Genomic DNA, 21,748 nt, shown 5'->3' on the forward strand with positions numbered 1-21,748 from the left:
CATATGCGCTTGATCAAATTTCGTCTTCCGCCCCTTCTTTTGGCCATCAAAGGCGCCTCAAGTTTCTAGTTAAGTTCTCAACTGCCGCCATCCCCTGTAGAGACCTCTAACTGGTAAGAAAAACACAGAAATATCCTAAGAAAAAAAGCAAAATGGTAATATGCTAACTGTTTTTTGTGTCTGCGTTTGCATAATGATATGCGTTGTTTATGATATTGTATTGTCGGGATTCCAATGCACCCGCTGAATTTCCTTTTTTTTAAATAAACGAGTAACAAAAACACGATTTCACGATCATATGTGGTGGACTACATTTTCCACATAACGTGAACGCAGGCAGGCGTGTTTGTGCAAGATGAAAACATGCATTCCGATTCTGGATTTGCTCCAACATGGCAACATAGTAGCATAATTATCCGTATGCCACACTCATGTACAAACCCCGTTTCCATATGAGTTGGGAAATTGTGTTGGATGTAAATATAAACGGAATACAATGATTTGCAAATCCTTTTCAACCCATATTCAATTTAATGCCCTACAAAAACAAGATATTTGATGTTCAAACTCATAAACTTTTTTTTTTTTTTTGCAAATAACAATTAACTTAGAATTTCATGGCTGCAACACGTGCCAAAGTAGTTGGGAAAGGGCATGTTCACCACTGTGTTACATGGCCTTTCCTTTTAATAACACTCAGTAAACGTTTGGGAACTGAGGAGACACATTTTTTAAGCTTCTCAGGTGGAATTCTTTCCCATTCTTGCTTGATGTACAGCTTAAGTTGTTCAACAGTCCGGGGGTCTCCGTTGTGGTATTTTAAGCTTCATATTGCGCCACACATTTTCAATGGGAGACAGGTCTGGACTACAGGCAGGCCAGTCTAGTACCCGCACTCTTTTACGATGAAGCCATGTTGATGTAACACGTGGCTTGGCATTGTCTTGCTGAAATAAGCAGGGGCGTCCATGGTAACGTTGCTTGGATGGCAACGTATGTTGCTCCAAAACCTGTATGTACCTTTCAGCATTAATGTCGCCTTCACAGATGTGTAAGTTACCCATGTCTTGGCCACTAATACACCCCCATGCCGTCATAGATGCTGGCTTTTCAACTTTCCGTTGTAGTATTTTAAGCTTCATATTGCGCCACACATTTTCAATGGGAGACAGGTCTGGACTACAGGCAGGCCAGTCTAGTACCCGCACTCTTTTACTATGAAGCCACGTTGATGTAACACGTGGCTTGGCATTGTCTTGCTGAAATAAGCAGGGGCGTCCATGGTAACGTTGCTTGGATGGCAACATATGTTGCTCCAAAACCTGTATGTACCTTTCAGCATTAATGGCGCCTTCACAGATGTGTAAGTTACCCATGTCTTGGCCACTAATACACCCCCATGCCATCATAGATGCTGGCTTTTCAACTTTGCACCTATAACAATCCGGATGGTTGTTTTCCTCTTTGGTCCGGAAGACACGACGTCCACAGTTTTCAAAAACAATTTGAAATGTGGACTCGTCAGACCACAGAACACTTTTACACCTTGTATCAGTCCATCTCAGATGAGCTCAGGCCCAGCGAAGCCGACGGCGTTTCTGGGTGTTGTTGATAAACGCCTTGCATAGGAGAGTTTTAACTTGCACTTATAGATGTAGCGACCAACTGTAGTTACTGACAGTGGGTTTCTGAAGTGTTCCTGAGCCCATGTGGTGAAAGCCTATACACACTGATGTTGCTTGTTGATGCAGTACAGCCTGAGGGGTCGAAGGTCACCGGCTTAGCTGCTTACGTGCAGTGATATCTCCAGATTCTCTGAACCCTTTGATGATATTACGGACCGTAGATGGTGAAATCCCTAAATTCCTTGCAATAGCTGGTTGAGAAAGGTTTTTCTTAAACTGTTCAACAATTTGCTCACACATTTGTTGACAAAGTGGTGACCCTCGCCCCATCCTTGTTTGTGAATGACTGAGCATTTCATGGAATCTACTTTTATACCCAATCATGGCACCCACCTGTTCCCAATTTGCCTGTTCACCTGTGGGATGTTCCAAATAAGTGTTTGATGAGCATTGCTCAACTTTATCAGTATTTATTTCCACCTTTCCCAACTTCTTTGTCACGTGTTGCTGGCATCAAATTCTAAAGTTAATGATTATTTGCAACAACAAAAAAAGTTTATCAGTTTGAACATCAAATATGTTGTCTTTGTAGCATATTCAACTGAATATGGGTTGAAAAGGATTTGCAAATCATTGTATTCCGTTTATATTTACATCTAACACAATTTCCCAACTCATATGGAAACGGGGTTTGTAATAGGACTAAGGTTTGAGTTACACACCTTTTTGGTTTTGCATTAAAATGCATTTCCTCATGTTATAATCCGTGTAAAAAAATCAAACTTATTCATTATTTTTATTTTCATGTTTTATTTATTTACTTTATTATATGTGTATATGTTTGTCTTAAGAAAACTGACAGTAAAAATACTTTACAAAAAAAATGCATTTCCTCATGTATATGTTTACATATGCAGTATTTGTGTCATCCACGTTTGTGCTGACCCACAGGTGGAATCATGGTTCAAGCCAAGACGTGGATACTGACTAAACATTTTGAGGGCTTCCCCAAGGAAAGCAACTTCCAACTCAAAGTAGTAGATCTCCCCGAGCCGAAAGATGGAGGTGTTATTCATTATTGTTGTCCATATGTTTAAGTCTCTCAACTGTAATATTAAACGGTAGTGAAATGTTCTGTGTTTCAGAGGTGCTATTGGAAGCATTGTTTCTCAGTGTCGACCCTTACATGAGGTGGGTGCAGAGTAAGGAGTCTGCATTGCAAGCGTACTGACATGTTTGATTCCTTAGGCCGTTCAGCCGTGTACGCATGAAAGAAGGAGATGTGATGATCGGAACTCAAGTGGCCAAGTAAGGAACACATAAGGAGGAGAGCGCAGCTTGCAAATGTGGTCCACAGCAGTTTGTTTTCCCAGGAAGCAAACAATCCAAATGCTGGTGGCTGACTCATCGGGCTGCAGCTGGAATGTTTTTGATTTGTCATTTGGGGGATTTTTCCAGAGAACTTCTTATACTGCAGGGTTTTGTTTTTTTTGCCTGTAGAGTGGTCCAAAGCAAAAATGCAGCGTTTCCTGCCGGGATGCATGTGGTTGGTCGTAGTGGATGGAGAAGCCACACAATCTCTGATTGCTCCGACCTCGTCCCCGTCATGCCTGACTGGCCTAAGGATGTCTCACTGTCCTTGGCTCTGGGCATCATCGGCATGCCCGGGTAATGAAGATAAAGCATTTCCAGAAGGCATCCCATAATCATGTTGTTCCAACCTAATCTCTCCAGGTTGACGGCTCTGTATGGACTGGAAGAAGTCCTGGAACTGAAGGCGGGCGAAACCCTGCTAGTGAACGCAGCGGCAGGGGCGGTGGGCTCGGTGGTGGGGCAGATTGCCAAGATGAAGGGCTGCAAAGTGGTGGGCTCGGCGGGGTCCGACGCCAAGGTGGCTTTCCTCAAAAAACTGGGCTTCGACGAGACCATCAACTACAAAACCGTGGGCTCTTTGGAGGAGGCTCTGAGGAAGGCCGCTCCCGACGGATACGACTGCTTCTTTGAAAACGTAAGCTTAAAAACACATTGTTTAAATAAATAAATGATAAATGGGTTGTACTTGTATAGCGCTTTTCTACCTTTAAGGTACTCAAAGCGCTCTGACACTACTTCCACATTTACCCATTCACACACACATTCACACACTGATGGAGGGAGCTGCCATGCAAGGCGCTAACCAGCACCCATCAGGAGCAAGGGTGAAGTGTCTTGCTCAGGACACAACGGACATGACGAGGTTGGTACTAGGTGGGGATTGAACCAGGGACCCTCGGGTTGCGCACGGCCACTCTTCCACTGCGCCACGCCGTCCCTATTTACCCACTGCTCTTCTCATTTTGGGTGTTCACTTAAGGTGGGAGGCCCCTTCTCAAGTGTGGCCATATCCCAGATGAAACCTTTTGGAAGGATTGCTGTGTGTGGAAGTATATCTACGTACAATGACACTGATCCTCAAACTGGTATGTACTGAACACTCTTGACCAGTGTTTTTCAACCACTGTGCTACAGCACACTAGTGTACCGTGAGATATTGTTTGGTGTGTCGTGAGAAATTACACAATTTCACCTAATTGTTTCGGAAAAATATTTTTTGCAAAGCAATAATTATAATATGCAAACAATGTGTCGTTGTAGAGTGTCTGTGCTGTCTGGAGATCAGCAGATTAACCATGTAATACACTTCCGTACCAGTAGGTGGCAGCAGGTAGCTCATTGCTTTGTTAGCCTACTTTGAGACAAGAGAATTAATGATGGTTATGGTTTGAAGTCATATCGAACATTTGCGTCAGGTGTTTTATGAGAACGACTTTATATTGTCAATATAGGCCAGTGGTTCTCAACCTTTTTTCAGTGATGTACCCCCTGTGAAATTGTTTTTAATTCAAGTACCCCCTAATCAGAGCAAAGCATTTTTGGTTGAAAAAAAGAGATAAAGAATTAAAATACAGCACTATGTCATCAGTTTCTGATTTATTAAATTGTATAACAGTGCAAAATATTGCTCATTTGTAGTGGTCTTTCTTGAACTATTTGGAAAAAAAAGATAGGTTTTAATTTATATTTATAAAGAATTTTTGAATTGTTGCTATTTTTAGAATATTTAAAAAAAAAAAAAAACTCATGTACCCCTTGGCATACCTTCAAGTACCCCCAGGGGTACGCGTACCCCCATTTGTGAACCACTGATATAGGCTATTGAGTTTCGTTTTAACATTTTCTGCTGGTGGGTGTCTGTCATGTATTGGTTACTCGGGTCACAGGACAATACGGAACCATTGTTAGGGGAACTTAAGGGCGGGGGACACAGTTTATGATGACATGTGTTGTGTGTTGGACACCTGGAAGTGGAAAAAGTAAGAGCGGGAATAAAAGGCAGAAAAAGACAATAAGCTTTCTTATGGTGTATTATTAAGCTTAGATTGCTAATAAGTGAACTAATAAGTGACAAGTTTGGCACACAACAATGGAGACGAGGATGGGATAGTGTGCCCCTGGATTTTTTCAATGAAAAAAATGTGCCTTGGCTCAAAAAAGGTTGAAAAACACTGCTCTTGACAATCTGAGGCTACATGTTTACATATTATCCCACTTTGTTCCAGTAGAGGGCGGCCTTGTACTGCTAACACTGAAGGAGACATGTACTTGTACACATTACACATTATTTCCATCACAACAACCGAAAATACTCTCCAGCTATATGATTTTAACAAAGTAAATAAAAAACAGAATATAATATGGTGTGTGCCAGAAAGGAGCAGGAAGAAGCAAAATCTTCTAATGTCCTTCCTCATCACCTGGATATAATAATCTGATTCTGTTTGTACAGTCAGTTTACGGGTGGGTCGGCAACCCAAAACGTTGAAAGAGCCATATTGGACCAAAAAACAAATCTGCCGGGAGCCGCAAAAAATGAAAGCCTTATATCAGTCTTATAATGAAGGCAACACATGACATAAGTCAGTGGTCCCCAACCACCGGTCCGTGAATCGATTGGTACCGGGCTGCACAAGAAAGAAATAAAATTAAAAATACATCTATTTATTTTTTATTTTTTATTAAATCAACATAAAAAACACAAGATACACTTACAATTAGTGCACCAAACCAAAAAACCTCCCTCCCCCATTTACACTCATTCACACAAAAGGGTTGTTTCTTTCTGTTATTAATATTCTGGTTCTTAAATTATATATCAATATATATCAATACAGTCTGCAGGGATACAGTCCGTAAGCACACGATTGGATTTTTTTATGACAAAAAAATAAATAAAAATCATTTTCAATCTTTTTTTAAAAATGCTCCAGGGAGCCACTTGGATGGCGCTAAAGAGCCGCGTGTTGCTGACCCCCGTCCTAGACTGTGATGGAAGTTGAATTTTAGTGCAGGTCGGATCTTTAACATTTAATTCATCCGCGCGGTAAACTCAACAAATTAAGTATTATATTACAAAGATTAAATATTTATTTCTTACATTGAACAAAGAGCACTGTCTACCAAGTCAAATTTATGTGTGTATAAAACATACTTGGCCAATTAAAGCTGATTCTGATTTTGATGAAACATTGATACATGTTTCAAGACTTTTATCCCTGTGGTTGTCTTGCACACCAGAAGCCGTATTGCAAGGGAGTAAGACAATGGGATATGGAAGTCTCAATATTCAGGCCGCTTGGTTATCACTGTCCATTTCATAGTAGTTCATTTTGCATGTTCAATGATAGCATCTTTTATACAGTGCTTTGTGATGTTAGATGTGTTTGTTTGGCTTGGACAGGACATAATAATGATGATACTAAGACATTTATTTTATGAGTGCCTGTCTGGAAACCCAAGGACACTTTATAAGATGCAGATAAAAAAACAAAGGATCATTTAACCATATAAGAAACAGATAAAGGGGCTATGTAGAAACGGTTATAGTTATGCAATATTGGACACGTGGATTTTGCATCTGGATGTGAAGGTGGGTGGTGTCGAACGCGAGAGAAAATACCCTCTAATTTAATAGTAATGCATCAATCTTATCAACTATTCCATCCATCCCATCCATCTTCTTCCGCTTATCCGAGGTCAATATTTTTTTTCTAGGTAAATATTGCATATATTGTGACAAAAAGGGCATTAAAAAAATGCTTTTAAAAGTCAGTATGGGACGGTCATGAAATGTGATCGGCTATTGCCGATTAATGCCTCTTATTGCCGCTCCCAAACGCAGATCCTGGCTAGCAGCTAATTCAGTGTCTCCATACAGTGTGGAGCTGCTCCTACAAACTAATACTAACCCCCTCCAATAAACTTCATTTCTTAGTATTTATGTACCTTATCACTGAAGGGCAAGGCTGAATACGTTACACACACACACACACACAGACAGAAAGCCGACAAAAATAATAGATGGTATTTATTGAATTGAAGAAATAAATCATCAAAAACCTGACTTGGCGAGGCAGTTTGAGTGTAGCACTGCTCGTCCGCTCTATACTGATGAAGCAGGAGCCAGATTCTGTGCCAGCCAAGCAGGTTAAAATAATATCTAAACGGTGGACATTTATCCATGAAAATATAGAAAAGCTGCTAAAGGTGTGTTTGACAAAGAAGCAGCTTAAAATAAATTGTATAAACGACCAGTGATCAGAACTACCCCGCGAGCGCTCCAAGGTAAATGCTGTACATTATTATTACATCACTTTGTAAAACTACTCTAGGTGTTAGTGCATTATTTTGTTTTGTTCGGATACAGTATTTCTTCGTTAGAAGTTTAGGGAATTTTTTTTTAAGCGTGTTTCATGTAAAAAAAAATGGTGCTGTTTTGGGGGGGTCAAGCACCAATTAAATAGATTTTAATTAATTTCAATGGGCCACGTTGTTTTGAGGTACAAGTGCTTGAGTTAAGAGCTCTGTCACATAATCAATTGAGCTTGTAAGTGAGTTACTACTTTACACCTACTTTTTGAAAAATCTTGAGTATTTTGTGTTTCCATTTAAACAAACCAAAAAAAAGCAGGGGTATTTATGGCAAAAATGGCATAAAACATGGAAAATCTTTATAAAAATAATAACTTTATATATTTGGTTAGACCTGAAGTTGTTGTTGATACATTACATTTTTATTACACTTTTATGAGAGGGACCGTTTTGGACCTAAGGGTGATAAGTGTTACCTCATTTGAAAGGGGCCTGTAAAGTAAATAAAAAGCTTTACCACTTAATGATGTTTGTCTGTCTTGCCAGGACCATTTCCACACATGACCATGATTGTCAAGCAGCTCAAGATGGAGGGTTTCATGCAGAGCAGATGGGAAAAAAAGAACGCGGAGTCCCTCAGGAGGCTGATGGGATGGCTGAAACAGGTTTGTCCACATGTTGAGGGGGAAAACAGCATTGTGTCCATATGTCTGTGTCATTTTTCAAGTTAGACATTTTTTATTCAGTTCTACCTTGATCCTCTTTACAGGGCAAACTGCAGAATCGGGAGCACGTCACAAAGGGCTTTGAAAACATGCCGGCCGCTTTTATGGGGATGCTGCAAGGAGAAAACACCGGCAAGGCGATTGTGGAAGTCTAATGCGGAACACAAGAACCATAAAGATTAACAGTATTAATCATTGTATGAAGGACTACTAACCAACATAATGTTAACATATGCTGTTTATCGTCTTCCATTTCTATTGGCCCTTTTTTTAATATGAATATAAAAAACCTTTGCATGGCAGAGCTTGTTTGATCTGGAAATTTCCAAGCCTGTAATTTGAGACTGATTTGAATTTCACTGAGCTGCGGTGATGAGAGCATCGTCGCTATAGTTACAAGAGATGCCGTTTAGCTGCTATTGTGCCCGGTTACAGCTGAGTGGAGCAGCACAATCTGCTCCACACATGTTGTGCTGTGGAAACTATTCATTTAGAGCATCGAAATCAAGCTATACAGTATATTTTAAATTTCCAATAAAATGACTTCAATAAAATGACTCATATTTTTTCCTCCCCCCACTTCAAGTGACTAAGACAGCTGTGAGACATAATCCCCGAGGCCTATCTTGGGCTCTTGCGAGGAAAGGCTGAAACTACTGGTTTTGTTTTTTTTAAATGAGTATTTTCTTATTAGGCCCACAAATAGGTCAATAATTGGCAGCAACATTGACGTGTAATTTTAAAACAAAAGCTCACAATTGTCCAATTTTTAAACTACTTCAGCCTGAAACATACGTATCAAACAGTCGTTTATTTGGGGGAATTTAATCACTTACCTCTGGGCTGATGATTTTAGGTTGTCCTGAAAAAGTTTTCAATGCGAAATGAGTCATTTACATGGAAATATATCTGTAAATGTTTATTTACATACCTTAATTGTTTACAAACAGTGTCTGTAACACCACAGTAAAACGGCTGATCAAACAAAACAGAAGTCATCGTCATGGACGCACTAGCTGCGTAAGCTAGCTCTCCAATCAGCAGATTGGATCTGCTTGATCTCCAATCAACAGACTCAATAACTCCATGGTAACCTGATGAATTTACTCAGGATTTGTTTAGCTGAAACAATACAAAAAGAATGCCATTGTAAGTTAATAACACAGACACTCGTAAACATGTTAGCGTATTAGCTAATGCTAACGACGCTACCTTCATTACATTATGACAGCACGTACAGATATGCATTAAAACACTCCTTCGGACATCACACATGGGACGGTTTAGTTAGTATACATTGTTTTAGTTATATTGTAAAACTTACATACGTTGCTCGGAGTGATGAATGACAAATGTATATGAGTAGAAACTCTATTGACGGCTAGAAGACGGAACAGCACTTTTACTTCCGGTTCAAAGCTCAGTTTAAACAGAAGGCCACTGCACCATCTCCAGTGAGAAAACTTGCCTAAAAGATGGCGCCATAGCACAAACAACCCACATTTTCAGTGTATTTAGATAGATGGTACTTTATTGCGTGGGGAGTTTGGAGAGTGGCCGTGCCAGCAACCTGAGGGTTCCTGGTTCAATCCCCACCTTCTACCAACCTCGTCACGTCCGTTGTGTCCTAGAGCAAGACACTTCACCCTTGCTCCTGATGGATCGTGGTTAGGACCTTGCATGGCAGCTCGCGCCATCAGTGTGTGTGAATGTTTGTGTGAATGTGGAAATAGTGTCAAAGCGCTTTGAGTACCTTGAAGGTAGAAAAGCGCTATACAATTACCATTTACAGGTCAGTACATTAAAAGAAAAAAACTTTTTTACATGCACACCATTATCCAACATTAATATATACACAACAATTGTTTTTCCATAGAAAGACACCTTTGCAGGAAACAGAAATATTTTACATGTTCTGCATGGTTTGTATAACAATTTTAGATAGAAGGCCAGATGATATTTTAACAGAAATGATCGCGTTGTTTATAGTATCCAAAGTGCAGCCCGGGGCCATTTTTGACCTGCGGTTAGATTATTATTATTATTAAATGATTCCATTAATAATAAAGTATTAGATTTAACACTAACTAATTTTTTTTGTCACCTACAACAGTGGTCCCCAACCACAGGTCCGTGGACCGGTACCGGTCCGTCACGCATTTGCTACCGGGCTGCACAGAAACATTAAACAATTTATAAACGACTACATTTTGACGGACTCAACTTTTTCCTGTCCAGCTAGACCAGGGGTTGGCAACCTTTACCACTCAAAGAGCCATTTTGACCTGTTTCACAAAATAAAGAAAACAATGGGAGTCACAAAACTCTTTTGAAATTTAAAATGAAATAACACTGCATACAAAGTTTTTTTTTTGCTTTGTGCTATGTTTAAACCAGGGTTCTCAGACACGCGGCCCACACCTTAAAAAGATCATTTAATGTTAGTGCGGCCCGCAAGTTTTATATGAATGCCGCTTGACAGCATCACACTTGCCAACCCTCCCAATTTTTCCGTGAGACTCCCGAATTTCAGAGCAACTATTCTCTCGAATGTCTGCTGATTTTCACCCTCACAACAATAATAAGGGCGTGCTGTGATGGCACTGCCTTTAGCGCCCTCTACAACCTGTACAAACAGCTTGCCAGCCCAGTTACATGTTGTATGCGGTTTCTGCAGACACACATAAGTGACTGCAAGGCATACTTGTTCAACAGCCATACAGGTCACACTGAGGGTGCCCGTTTAAACAACTTTAACACTCTTACTAATATGCGCCACACTGTCAACCCACACCAAAACCAGAATGACAAACACATTTTGGGAGAACATCCGCACCGTAACACAACATAAACACAACAGAACAAATACCCAGAATCCCATGCATCCCTAACTCTTCCGGGCTACATTATACACCCCCGCTACCACCAAACGTCGCCCTCCTCCCCTCGGTGCGTCAGGTGAGGTAAGCGGGGTTGGGGGGGGCAAGGTTTGGTGGTAGCGGGGATGTATAATGTAGCCCGGAAGAGTTAGGGATGCATGGGATTCTGGGTATTTGTTCTGTTGTGTTTATGTTGTGTTACGGTGCGGATGTTCTCCCGAAATGTGTTTGTCATTCTTGTTTGGTGTGGATTCACAGTGTGGCGCATATTAGTAAGAGTGTTAAAGATGTTTATATCACAACCCTCAGTGTAACCTGTATGGCTGTTGACCACGTATGCCTTGCAGTCACTTACGTGTGTAAGCAGAGGCCGCATACTACATGTGACTGGGCCGGCACGCAGATAGCATGGTGTAAAAGCGGACGCGACGACATGTTGTAGAGGACGCAACGACATGTTGTAGAGGACGTTAAAGGCAGTGCCACGCCCTCAATATTGTCGTCCGGGTGAAAATCGGAGAATGTTTGCCCCGGGAGATTTTCGGGAGAGGCACTGAAATCCGGAAAAATCGGGGAGGTTGGCAAGTATGCAGCTGAGCCGCATCAGAGTGATCAAAGAGCCGCATGCGGCTCCGGAGCTGCGGGTTGCCGACCCCTGCCCTAGACACACCAATAAGCTTGTTTATAGATAATAAAATAAAACTCCTCATAGGAAGTTGCCATTTCTTATATTTGTTCTAACTTTGTAACATTATACAATGCACATTAATGAACATGTAAGATATAAATGTGACAGATTGTAGCCAAAGGCTGGTTTCCATCTGCAGTTTACCATCAACCTGCTGGGGATCTCATTGCAAAGAAACAAGGCCAGGGCTCCCACTAATTAAGCGTTATAGTTAGACATGTCCAATAATATCGGCCTGCCGAATAATATCGGCCGATAAATGCTTTAAAATGTAATATCGGAAATTATCGGTATCGGGTTCTTTTTATTATCGGTATCGTTTTTTAATTTTTTTTATTAAATCAACATAAAAAACACAAGATACACTTACAATTAGTGCACCAACCCAAAAAACCCTCTCTCTCCACACACTCATTCACACAAAAGGGTTGTTTCTTTCTGTTATTAATATTCTGGTTCCTACATTATATATCAATATATATCAATACAGTCTGCAAGGGATACAGTCCGTAAGCACACATGATTGTGCGTGCTGCTGGTCCACTAATAGTACTAACCTTTAACAGTTAATTTGACTCATTTTCATTAATTACTAGTTTCTATGTAACAGTTTTTATATTGTTTTACTTTCTTATTTATTCAAGAAAATGTTTTTAATTTATTTATCTTATTATTTTTTTTTTTTAAAGTACCTTATCTTCACCATACCTGGTTGTCCAAATTAGGCATAATAATGTGTTAATTCCACGACTGTATATATCGGTATCGGTTGATATCGGTATCGGTAATTAAGAGTTGGACAATATCGGAATATCGGATATCGGCAAAAAAGCCATTATCGGACATCCCTAGCAATAGTGAGTTGTAATTTTCACACACTTATTTTTGCTGTATTTCTCTGGCACATTTGGAAAGCCGGTCCCTGAAAATAATGCCTACATTAAACCGGTCCGTAGTGCAAAAAAGGTTGGGGACCCCTGACTTACAACACAAAAGCTAAAAAAGTTTAGTATATGTATATGGTTTTAGCAGAGCTGAGTAACTGATTAATTGACCAAAACAACCAATCCCAAACCAATCCATAAATGTTTGTGCCTAAATCTAGCCAACTACGGAAGGCACCACCTCATTTAAACCAATCAGTAGCAACCTAAGGCGGGTCTTGGCGTCTCTTTTTTTTCCACACACACTCTTTTTTTCATCAAACTTGGCGACTTTCTCGCTCAATCTAGAATCTTTCCAACTCCTCTTAGTGACTTTCTTTCTCAAAAGCGACTACATTTTTGGATGTTTTGGAGACATGGAAGCACATATCACTCTAATGTCCTTAACGTACAAGCGGCAATTGAGCCTTTCCTCCCTGACTCCTGAATGTCTGCTCTTAGACAACTAGTACTGGAAACACATGTTGTTGTACTTTTAAGTGCAATGACAGTAAATTCCATTCCAGTCAGAGCAGAGAGAAGACGCACACCCATTCAGTGCAAAAGTCCCGATGTTCCTGTCTGGGTTTACAGTGTGAGATCCATCCATCCATCCATCTTCTTCTGCTTATCCGAGGTTGGGTCGCGGGGGCAGCAGCCTAAGCAGGGAAGCCCAGACTTCCCTCTCCCCAGCCACTTCGTCCAGCTCCTCCCGGGGGATCCTGAGGCATTCCCAGGCCAGCCGGGAGACATAGTCTTCCCAACGTGTCCTGGGTCTTCCCCGTGGCCTCTTACCGGTCGGACGTGCCCGAACACCTCCCTAGGGAGGCGTTCGGGTGGCATCCTGACCAGATGCCCGAACCACCTCATCTGGCTCCTCTCAATGTGGAGGAGCAGCGGCTTTACTTTGAGCTCCCCCCGGACGACAGAGCTTCTCACCCTATCTCTAAGGGAGAGCCCCGCCACCCGGCGGAGGAAACCCATTTCGGCCGCTTGTACCCGTGATCTTGTCCTTTCGGTCATGACCCAAAGCTCATGACCATAGGTGAGGATGGGAACGTAGATCAACCGGTAAATCGAGAGCTTTGCCTTCCGGCTCAGCTCCTTCTTCACCACAACGGATCGATACAGCGTCCGCATTACTGAAGACGCCGCACCGATCCGCCTGTCGATCTCACGATCCACTCTTCCCTCACTCGTGAACAAGACTCCGAGGTACTTGAACTCCTCCACTTGGGGCAAGATCTCCTCCCCAACCCGGAGATGGCACTCCACCCTTTTCCGGGCGAGAACGAACCTAATATTTTTAATCACTGTCGCGCTTCAAATAAACACAAACCAATTGTTCAAGTTTAATGAGCCAGTCAATAGATTTGGTTTGTTTGGGAATATCTAAACCTTTCAGTCTTATGACCAAATTTGATAACATTTTACGATGTAGAACAAAGATAAATACAACTAACCTAATATTTACAGAAGGAAATTAATGTACAATTCTAATAATAATTTGCATTTTTAACTCACTTTTTACATCTTGCACTTTTTTGCGCTAAATTCCTCTCTTCGACCGCGTCCACTGTAATCAATTATGCAAATTAGGCAATGATATCATCTAGCAACTTTTATGATAGCCAATAGCTACTTTCCTGACTGAGGAGTTGGCAACACCGTAAGATCAAGAGCGTTTAGAAGAGATAGAGGACAGTGAGGATGGAGATCTAGAAGAGATACAAATTGAGAACACAGATGAAGAAGATGAGACAGAAGAGCCAGCAGAGAAAACAGTGGAGATCTTCTTCTTCTGTCGTGTGTCTTTAGATTTTCAGCTCTGTTGAGGCGAACCAGGTCAACGTGTCATCGTCCAGGTCAATCAGACCTTGTTCGCCATTCGGTGGCCGGTGTTTGGGGCAACTAGTTACTATATGCTCTACTGTCTGGACTGGGTCCTCACACTCGCAGGAGGCATCTTCCGCAAGTCCCCACCCCTTCATCCGACACCGGTCCTCAAGCGGTTGAGGGTTGTCCACTGCTTCCGGGGCAGTTCCTGGCCGGAGACGTCTGTGGGGTCGTCAATGTTGTGGTGCAGCCTAGATGGTTCTGCTAACTTCCACTGTTCTCTCCATCTCGTCTTGACCCAGGTGGCCTTGGAAGTATCAGCTGATTTTGTGCTGAGCAGCTCGTGGGCTTGCATGGCAAAGGGGCGCCTTGACTTTAGGCGCACGCGTCGTGGTGTTTCTGTGACGATCTTATGAAGCAGGTGGGACTCGCTGGTCTGTGCCTTTCGGGAGAGGGCCAGTGTGGCTGCTTCTTGTCTGATGTTTGCCGGGGCGATGCCAGCGAGGATGGGCAGTTGGTTTACTGGGGTCCCTCGCAGGCACCCGGAGACGGTCCGCAGGGAGCTGTTGACGGCGACATCCAACTTCTTTACATGGGCGCTACGGCACCAAACCGGGGCACAGTACTCGGCGGCTGAGAACACCAGGGCCAGCGTGGACATGTGCAGTGTCTTTGTTGTGGCTCCCCATGTGGTGCCGGCTAGCCGTCGTATTAGGGCGGCACGGGCACTTGTCTATGGACAGCTTCCAGGCAGGGGAGAAGGCTGGCGCTGTCTTCTTGGACCTCACAGCTGCATACGATACTGTCTGGATGCGTGGGCTACATATGAAACTTCTGGAAACCATCCCAGACAAACATATGGTGAGCTTCATCATGGAGATGGTGAGCAACCGCAGCTTCCGACTACGCACCAGCATTGGTCAATGCAGCAGGGTGAGGAAACTTAAGAATGGTGTCCCACAGGGCTCAGTGCTGGCACCAATGCTGTTCAACATTTAATATCCATGACCTGCCTGCAACTCAGTCAAAGAAGTATGGCTATGCAGATGATCTGGCCATCCTACTTAGTAAGCCATCCTGGGAAGCAGCAGAACAAGGCCTCTCTGAGGACATGAACACCCTGTCCTCATACCTGAGGAAATGGCGTCTCAAGCTCAGCATGGATAAGACAACATCTTCAATGTTCCACCTCAACAACATGGAAGCAGCCCGTGAGATGAACATCATGGTGGATAATGCCCGGTTACAGTCCCAGCCAGTTCCCACGTACCTCGGTGTGAAGCTTGACGGAACACTGACATTCAAACAACACCTGCACAGTGCCAAGGCAAAGACAGTGGAGATGATTTTCATTTCTAATTCCTGGTTAATTAAGAGTAGCATTAGGAGGCCGCAGTGCTGGTAGAGCTGCTGAAGGTGAGAACATCAGCCTTAAGTATAAATCGACGTTAAAACATACCAAATCGGTGTTTAAAAGGCCTTTTCTTTCAAACGCATCATGCCACTAAAGTCTCATTTTTGTCATTTTCTGAAACTTGGCAGCCTCTAGCATCTTTAGTGTACAAAATATATCCAATGGCAATTTCAGGCAAATTTGAGGACAAGAGATGCCAATATTAAAATGTTTTAAAAGTTGCAAAAGATTTAAATTGATGGCAAAAAAAAAATTAAGAAATGCCCGTCGCTACGGTCCACGCATGCGCCAAGACTACGACACTTCCGTCAACTTGTTTTACGGTAATAATGTTGGCGCACGCCGTCACTGTTACCACGGTTTTCTTTTTTGTCATATTTATTTGAATAACAATGTCATATACAAGATTACATACAAAACAAACGTTGCTTAATAATACAGTATTTACTTTGAAACCGTACATATCTGTGCTCAGTAGCCTTAAATGGTGAAGTAATCAATCTTTTTTTGATACTTTATTTGCATACTTGCCAACCTTGTGTCAAGACTTGGACTATGGCTTGGTTTGTTCTCCCGTGGTGCAAATGAACTGGACTGGTCAAGGCTTGAAGGTGGGTACATGATTTATTTTAAACTATCAAAAAAGGAATAAACAAAAGGCGCGCACAGTGGCGGAGAATAAAACTAGACTTTAAACACAAAACTTGCACATTGGCAGAAACTATGAACAATTAAACAAAACACTAACTGTGGCTTAACAAACAAAAACTTACTTGGCATGGAACCGGCATGAAAAAAAGAGTAGCAAGGGTCATCAGGGTGTGGAGAGTGTGCAGGAGCATAAATGTGGTGATGTCGTCAGAACGAACAACAGAAAATGAATGAACTTAAATACTATGGACATGATTAGTGAAAGCAGGTGCGTGACTCAAAACGTGAAACAGGTGCGTGACGTGACAGGTGAAAACTAATGGTTGCTATGGTGACAAGAGTGCACAATGAGTCCAAACGTGGAACAGGTGCGTGACGTGACAGGTGAAACTAATGGTTGCTATGGTGACAAAACAAAACAAAAGTGCACAAAAAGTCCAAAATTTAAACCGAACATTACTAAAACAAAACATGATCACACAGACATGACAGAATCCCCCCCTTACGGACAGATCCCAGATGTCCAAAAACAATATCAACAAGAGTCATGGGAGGGCGGGAGAGGGACATGGCGGTGGGTCGCCAGGCCACGTGTCCCCGTATCCAGCGGGGCAGAGTTAGGTGGCGGCGGCGAGTGGAACGCCGCTGCAGCAGGCGAGGCGGGCGCCCAGGGAATGGCCACATTCGTGGCCGACTGGGAGGTGGGCGCACTTGGCGTGGCGGGCGACCAGGTAGCGGCCATATCCGTGGCCGACGAGGAGGCAGGCGCGTCGTCATCGTGGCAGGCGTGGCTTGGCGTGGTGAGTCAGGCGGCGAAGCTCGGCGTGGCGCGTCAGGCGGCGAAGCTCGGCGTGGCGCGTCAGGCGGCGAAGCTCGGCGTGGGTCTTGGTATAGGTCTTGGTCTTGGCGTGGGTCTTGGTCTTGGCATGGCAGGTCTTGGTCTTGGCATGGCGGGTCTTGGTCTTGGCATGGCGGGTCTTGGTCTTGGCATGGCGGGTCTTGGTCTTGGCATGGCGGGTCTTGGTCTTGGCATGGCGGGTCTTGGTCTTGGTCTAGGTCTTGGCATGGCGGGTCTTGGTCTTGGCATGGCGGGTCTTGGTCTAGGTCTTGGCATGGCGGGTCTTGGTCTTGGCATGGCGGGTCTTGGTCTAGGTCTTGGCATGGCGGGTCTTGGTCTTGGTCTTGGCATGGCGGGTCTTGGTCTTGGTCTTGGCATGGCGGGTCTTGGTCTTGGTCTTGGTCTTGGCATGGCGGGTCTTGGCGTCGTGAAGCTGCGACTGGCGGCACTTGGCGTCGTGAAGCTGCGACTGGCGGCACTTGGCGTCGTGAAGCTGCGACTGGCGGTACTTGGCGTCGTGGAGCTGCGACTGGCGGCACTTGGCGTCGTGGAGCTGCGACTGGCGGCACTTGGCGTCGTGGAGCTGCGACTGGCGGCACTTGGCGTCGTGGAGCTGCGACTGGCGGCACTTGGCGTCGTGGAGCTGCGACTGGCGGCACTTGGCGTCGTGGAGCTGCGACTGGCGGCACTTGGCGTGGAGGGTCTTGGCGTGGAGGGTCTTGGTCTTGGGCTTGGCGTGGAGGGTCTTGGTCTTGGACTTGTTGAGCTGGTACCGGAGCTTGGCGTCGTGGAGCTGGTACCGGAGCTTGGCGTCGTGGAGCTGGTACCGGAGCTTGGCGTCGTGGAGCTGGTACCGGAGCTTGGTGTCGTTGAGCTGGTACCGGAGCTTGGCATCGTGGAGCTGGTACCGGAGCTTGGCGTCGTGGAGCTGGTACCGGAGCTTGGCGTCGTGGAGCTGGTACCGGAGCTTGGCGTCGTGGAGCTACTGGTGCAGGTGGAGGTGGTCTAGCTGGGGGTTGCGGCTTGGCATGGCGAAGCTGAGTCACCCCACCTGTACAGTTCCCAGCCCTAGCCCCCCCCTCAAGGAGCGGATACCAGACGCGCTCCCCGCGGTCTGGAACCGTTTTTAGGGGTGGGTGGAGGGAGGTCAGGAGGGGGGCAGAATCCTCCCCACTAAATTGTCCAAAAAATATTTCTTTTTCCCCCACCTGGTGTGTGGGCGGAAAAAAAGAAACATTTTGTGACGGGGGCGGGGCTTGAGTCTTGGGGGGCAAGGACTGTCCCAGTGAGCGGGTCTGTGAAAAAAATTTCTGAAAGTGTCTGATTCTGGCAAAAAAGTCCTTTGGTGGTGGCTGATAGACAAAGTTAACAGAATTTAAAAAAAAATCTTGGTCTCTGATGGTGGGTGGGGTGACGTCATGACAAGGCGGCGGCGTGATGTCATCTGCGGGAAAACTTTTTTGCTGACGACATCTGTCAAGACTTGGACTATGGCTTGGTTTGTTCTCCCGTGGTGCAAATGAACTGGACTGGTCAAGGCTTGAAGGTGGGTACATGATTTATTTTAAACTATCAAAAAAGGAATAAACAAAAGGTGCGCACAGTGGCGGAGAATAAAACTAGACTTTAAACACAAAACTTGCACATTGGCAGAAACTATGAACAATTAAACAAAACACTAACTGTGGCTTAACAAACAAAAACTTACTTGGCATGGAACCGGCATGAAAAAAAGAGTAGCAAGGGTCATCAGGGTGTGGAGAGTGTGCAGGAGCATAAATGTGGTGATGTCGTCAGAACGAACAACAGAAAATGAATGAACTTAAATACTATGGACATGATTAGTGAAAGCAGGTGCGTGACTCAAAACGTGAAACAGGTGCGTGACGTGACAGGTGAAAACTAATGGTTGCTATGGTGACAAGAGTGCACAATGAGTCCAAACGTGGAACAGGTGCGTGACGTGACAGGTGAAACTAATGGTTGCTATGGTGACAAAACAAAACAAAAGTGCACAAAAAGTCCAAAATTTAAACCGAACATTACTAAAACAAAACATGATCACACAGACATGACACCTTGAGACCTCCGATTTCGGGAGGTTGGGGGCGTGGTTAAGAGGGGAGGAGTATATTTACAGCTAGAATTCACCAAGTCAAGTATTTCATTCATATATATATATATATATACACAGGTAAAAGCCAGTAAATTAGAATATTTTGAAAAACTTGATTTATTTCAGTAATTGCATTCAAAAGGTGTAACTTGTACATTATATTTATTCATTGCACACAGACTGATGCATTCAAATGTTTATTTCATTTAATTTTGATGATTTGAAGTGGCAACAAATGAAAATCCAAAATTCCGTGTGTCACAAAATTAGAATATTACTTAAGGCTAATGCAAAAAAGGGATTTTTAGAAATGTTGGCCAACTGAAAAGTATGAAAATGAAAAATATGAGCATGTACAATACTCAATACTTGGTTGGAGCTCCTTTTGCCTCAATTACTGCGTTAATGCGGCGTGGCATGGAGTCGATGAGTTTCTGGCACTGCTCAGGTGTTATGAGAGCCCAGGTTGCTCTGATAGTGGCCTTCAACTCTTCTGCGTTTTTGGGTCTGGCATTCTGCATCTTCCTTTTCACAATACCCCACAGATTTTCTATGGGGCTAAGGTCAGGGGAGTTGGCGGGCCAATTTAGAACAGAAATACCATGGTTCGTAAACCAGGCACGGGTAGATTTTGCGCTGTGTGCAGGCGCCAAGTCCTGTTGGAACTTGAAATCTCCATCTCCATAGAGCAGGTCAGCAGCAGGAAGCATGAAGTGCTCTAAAACTTGCTGGTAGACGGCTGCGTTGACCCTGGATCTCAGGAAACAGAGTGGACCGACACCAGCAGATGACATGGCACCCCAAACCATCACCCAACCATGCAAATTTTGCATTTCCTTTGGAAATCGAGGTCCCAGAGTCTGGAGGAAGACAGGAGAGGCACAGGATCCACGTTGCCTGAAGTCTAGTGTAAAGTTTCCACCATCAGTGATGGTTTGGGGTGCCATGTCATCTGCTGGTGTCGGTCCACTCTGTTTCCTGAGATCCAGGGTCAACGCAGCCGTCTACCAGCAAGTTTTAGAGCACTTCATGCTTCCTGCTGCTGACCTGCTCTATGGAGATGGAGATTTCAAGTTCCAACAGGACTTGGCGCCTGCACACAGCGCAAAATCTACCCGTGCCTGGTTTACGGATCATGGTATTTCTGTTCTAAATTGGCCCGCCAACTCCCCTGACCTTAGCCCCATAGAAAATCTGTGGGGTATTGTGAAAAGGAAGATGCAGAATGCCAGACCCAAAAACGCAGAAGAGTTGAAGGCCACTATCAGAGCAACCTGGGCTCTCATAACACCTGAGCAGTGCCAGAAACTCATCGACTCCATGCCACGCTGCATTAACGCAGTAATTGAGGCAAAAGGAGCTCCAACCAAGTATTGAGTATTGTACATGCTCATATTTTTCATTTTCATACTTTTCAGTTGGCCAACATTTCTAAAAATCCCTTTTTTGTATTAGCCTTAAGTAATATTCTAATTTTGTGACACACGGAATTTTGGATTTTCATTTGTTGCCACTTCAAATCATCAAAATTAAATGAAATAAACATTTGAATGCATCAGTCTGTGTGCAATGAATAAATATAATGTACAAGTTACACCTTTTGAATGCAATTACTGAAATAAATCAAGTTTTTCAAAATATTCTAATTTACTGGCTTTTACCTGTATATATAAAGAAAGACTTGACTTTCAGTGAATTCTAGCTATATATATATATATATATATATATATATATATATATATATATATATATATATATATATATATATATATACATATATATATATATATATATATATGTATATATATATGTATATATATATATATATATATATATAAAAGAAAGACTTGACTTTCAGTGAATTCTAGCTATATATATATATATATATATATATATATATATATATATATATATATGTATATATATATATATATATATATATAAGAAATACTTGACTTTCAGTGAATTCTAGCTATATATATACATACACAGTATATATATATATATATATATATATTTATTTTATTATATATATATTTATGTATATATATATAAATAAGAGAAATACTTGAATTTCAGTGTTCATTTATTTACACATATACACACACATCACACTCATCTACTCATTGTTGAGTTAAGGGTTGAATTGTCCATCCTTGTTCTATTCTCTGTCACTATTTTTCTAACCATGCTGAACACCCTCTCTGATGATGCATTCTACTTCGTCTCCTTGTTGTGTGCGCAGTTGTGCATTCTCTAAAAGCCCTAGATGTTATTGTCACATATGCATGTCCAGTAGATGGCAGTATTGTCCTGTTTAAGAGTGTCACAACATTGCTGTTTACGGCAGACGAACTGCTTGACG

The 21,748-nt window shown here is 43.0% G+C and overlaps 1 protein-coding gene across 1 annotated transcript; it reads left to right on the plus strand.

Moving 5' to 3' along the window:
* Nucleotides 1-10: 10 nt before the first annotated feature.
* Nucleotides 11-8,592, plus strand: LOC133606735 (prostaglandin reductase 1-like). The gene is made up of 9 exons (XM_061961008.1): nucleotides 11-113; nucleotides 2,577-2,690; nucleotides 2,771-2,816; nucleotides 2,874-2,933; nucleotides 3,126-3,293; nucleotides 3,360-3,633; nucleotides 3,979-4,084; nucleotides 7,860-7,978; nucleotides 8,083-8,592. Exons 2-9 carry the CDS (start codon nucleotides 2,585-2,587, stop codon nucleotides 8,191-8,193), a joined length of 990 nt encoding a protein of 329 aa, XP_061816992.1. The 5' UTR covers nucleotides 11-113; nucleotides 2,577-2,584; the 3' UTR covers nucleotides 8,194-8,592.
* Nucleotides 8,593-21,748: the final 13,156 nt, after the last annotated feature.

Source organism: Nerophis lumbriciformis, linkage group LG05 (assembly GCF_033978685.3).
Source record: "Nerophis lumbriciformis linkage group LG05, RoL_Nlum_v2.1, whole genome shotgun sequence".
NCBI lineage: Eukaryota > Metazoa > Chordata > Actinopteri > Syngnathiformes > Syngnathidae > Nerophis > Nerophis lumbriciformis.

Coding starts and splice junctions, on each gene's coding strand:
- LOC133606735 (XM_061961008.1), top strand. CDS start 2,585: ATGGTTCAAGCCAAGACGTGGATACTGACTAAACATTTTGAGGGCTTC. Junction 2,817..2,873: donor AGTGTCGACCCTTACATGAG/GTGGGTGCAGAG, acceptor TTGATTCCTTAG/GCCGTTCAGCCGTGTACGCA. Junction 2,934..3,125: donor ATCGGAACTCAAGTGGCCAA/GTAAGGAACACA, acceptor TTTTGCCTGTAG/AGTGGTCCAAAGCAAAAATG.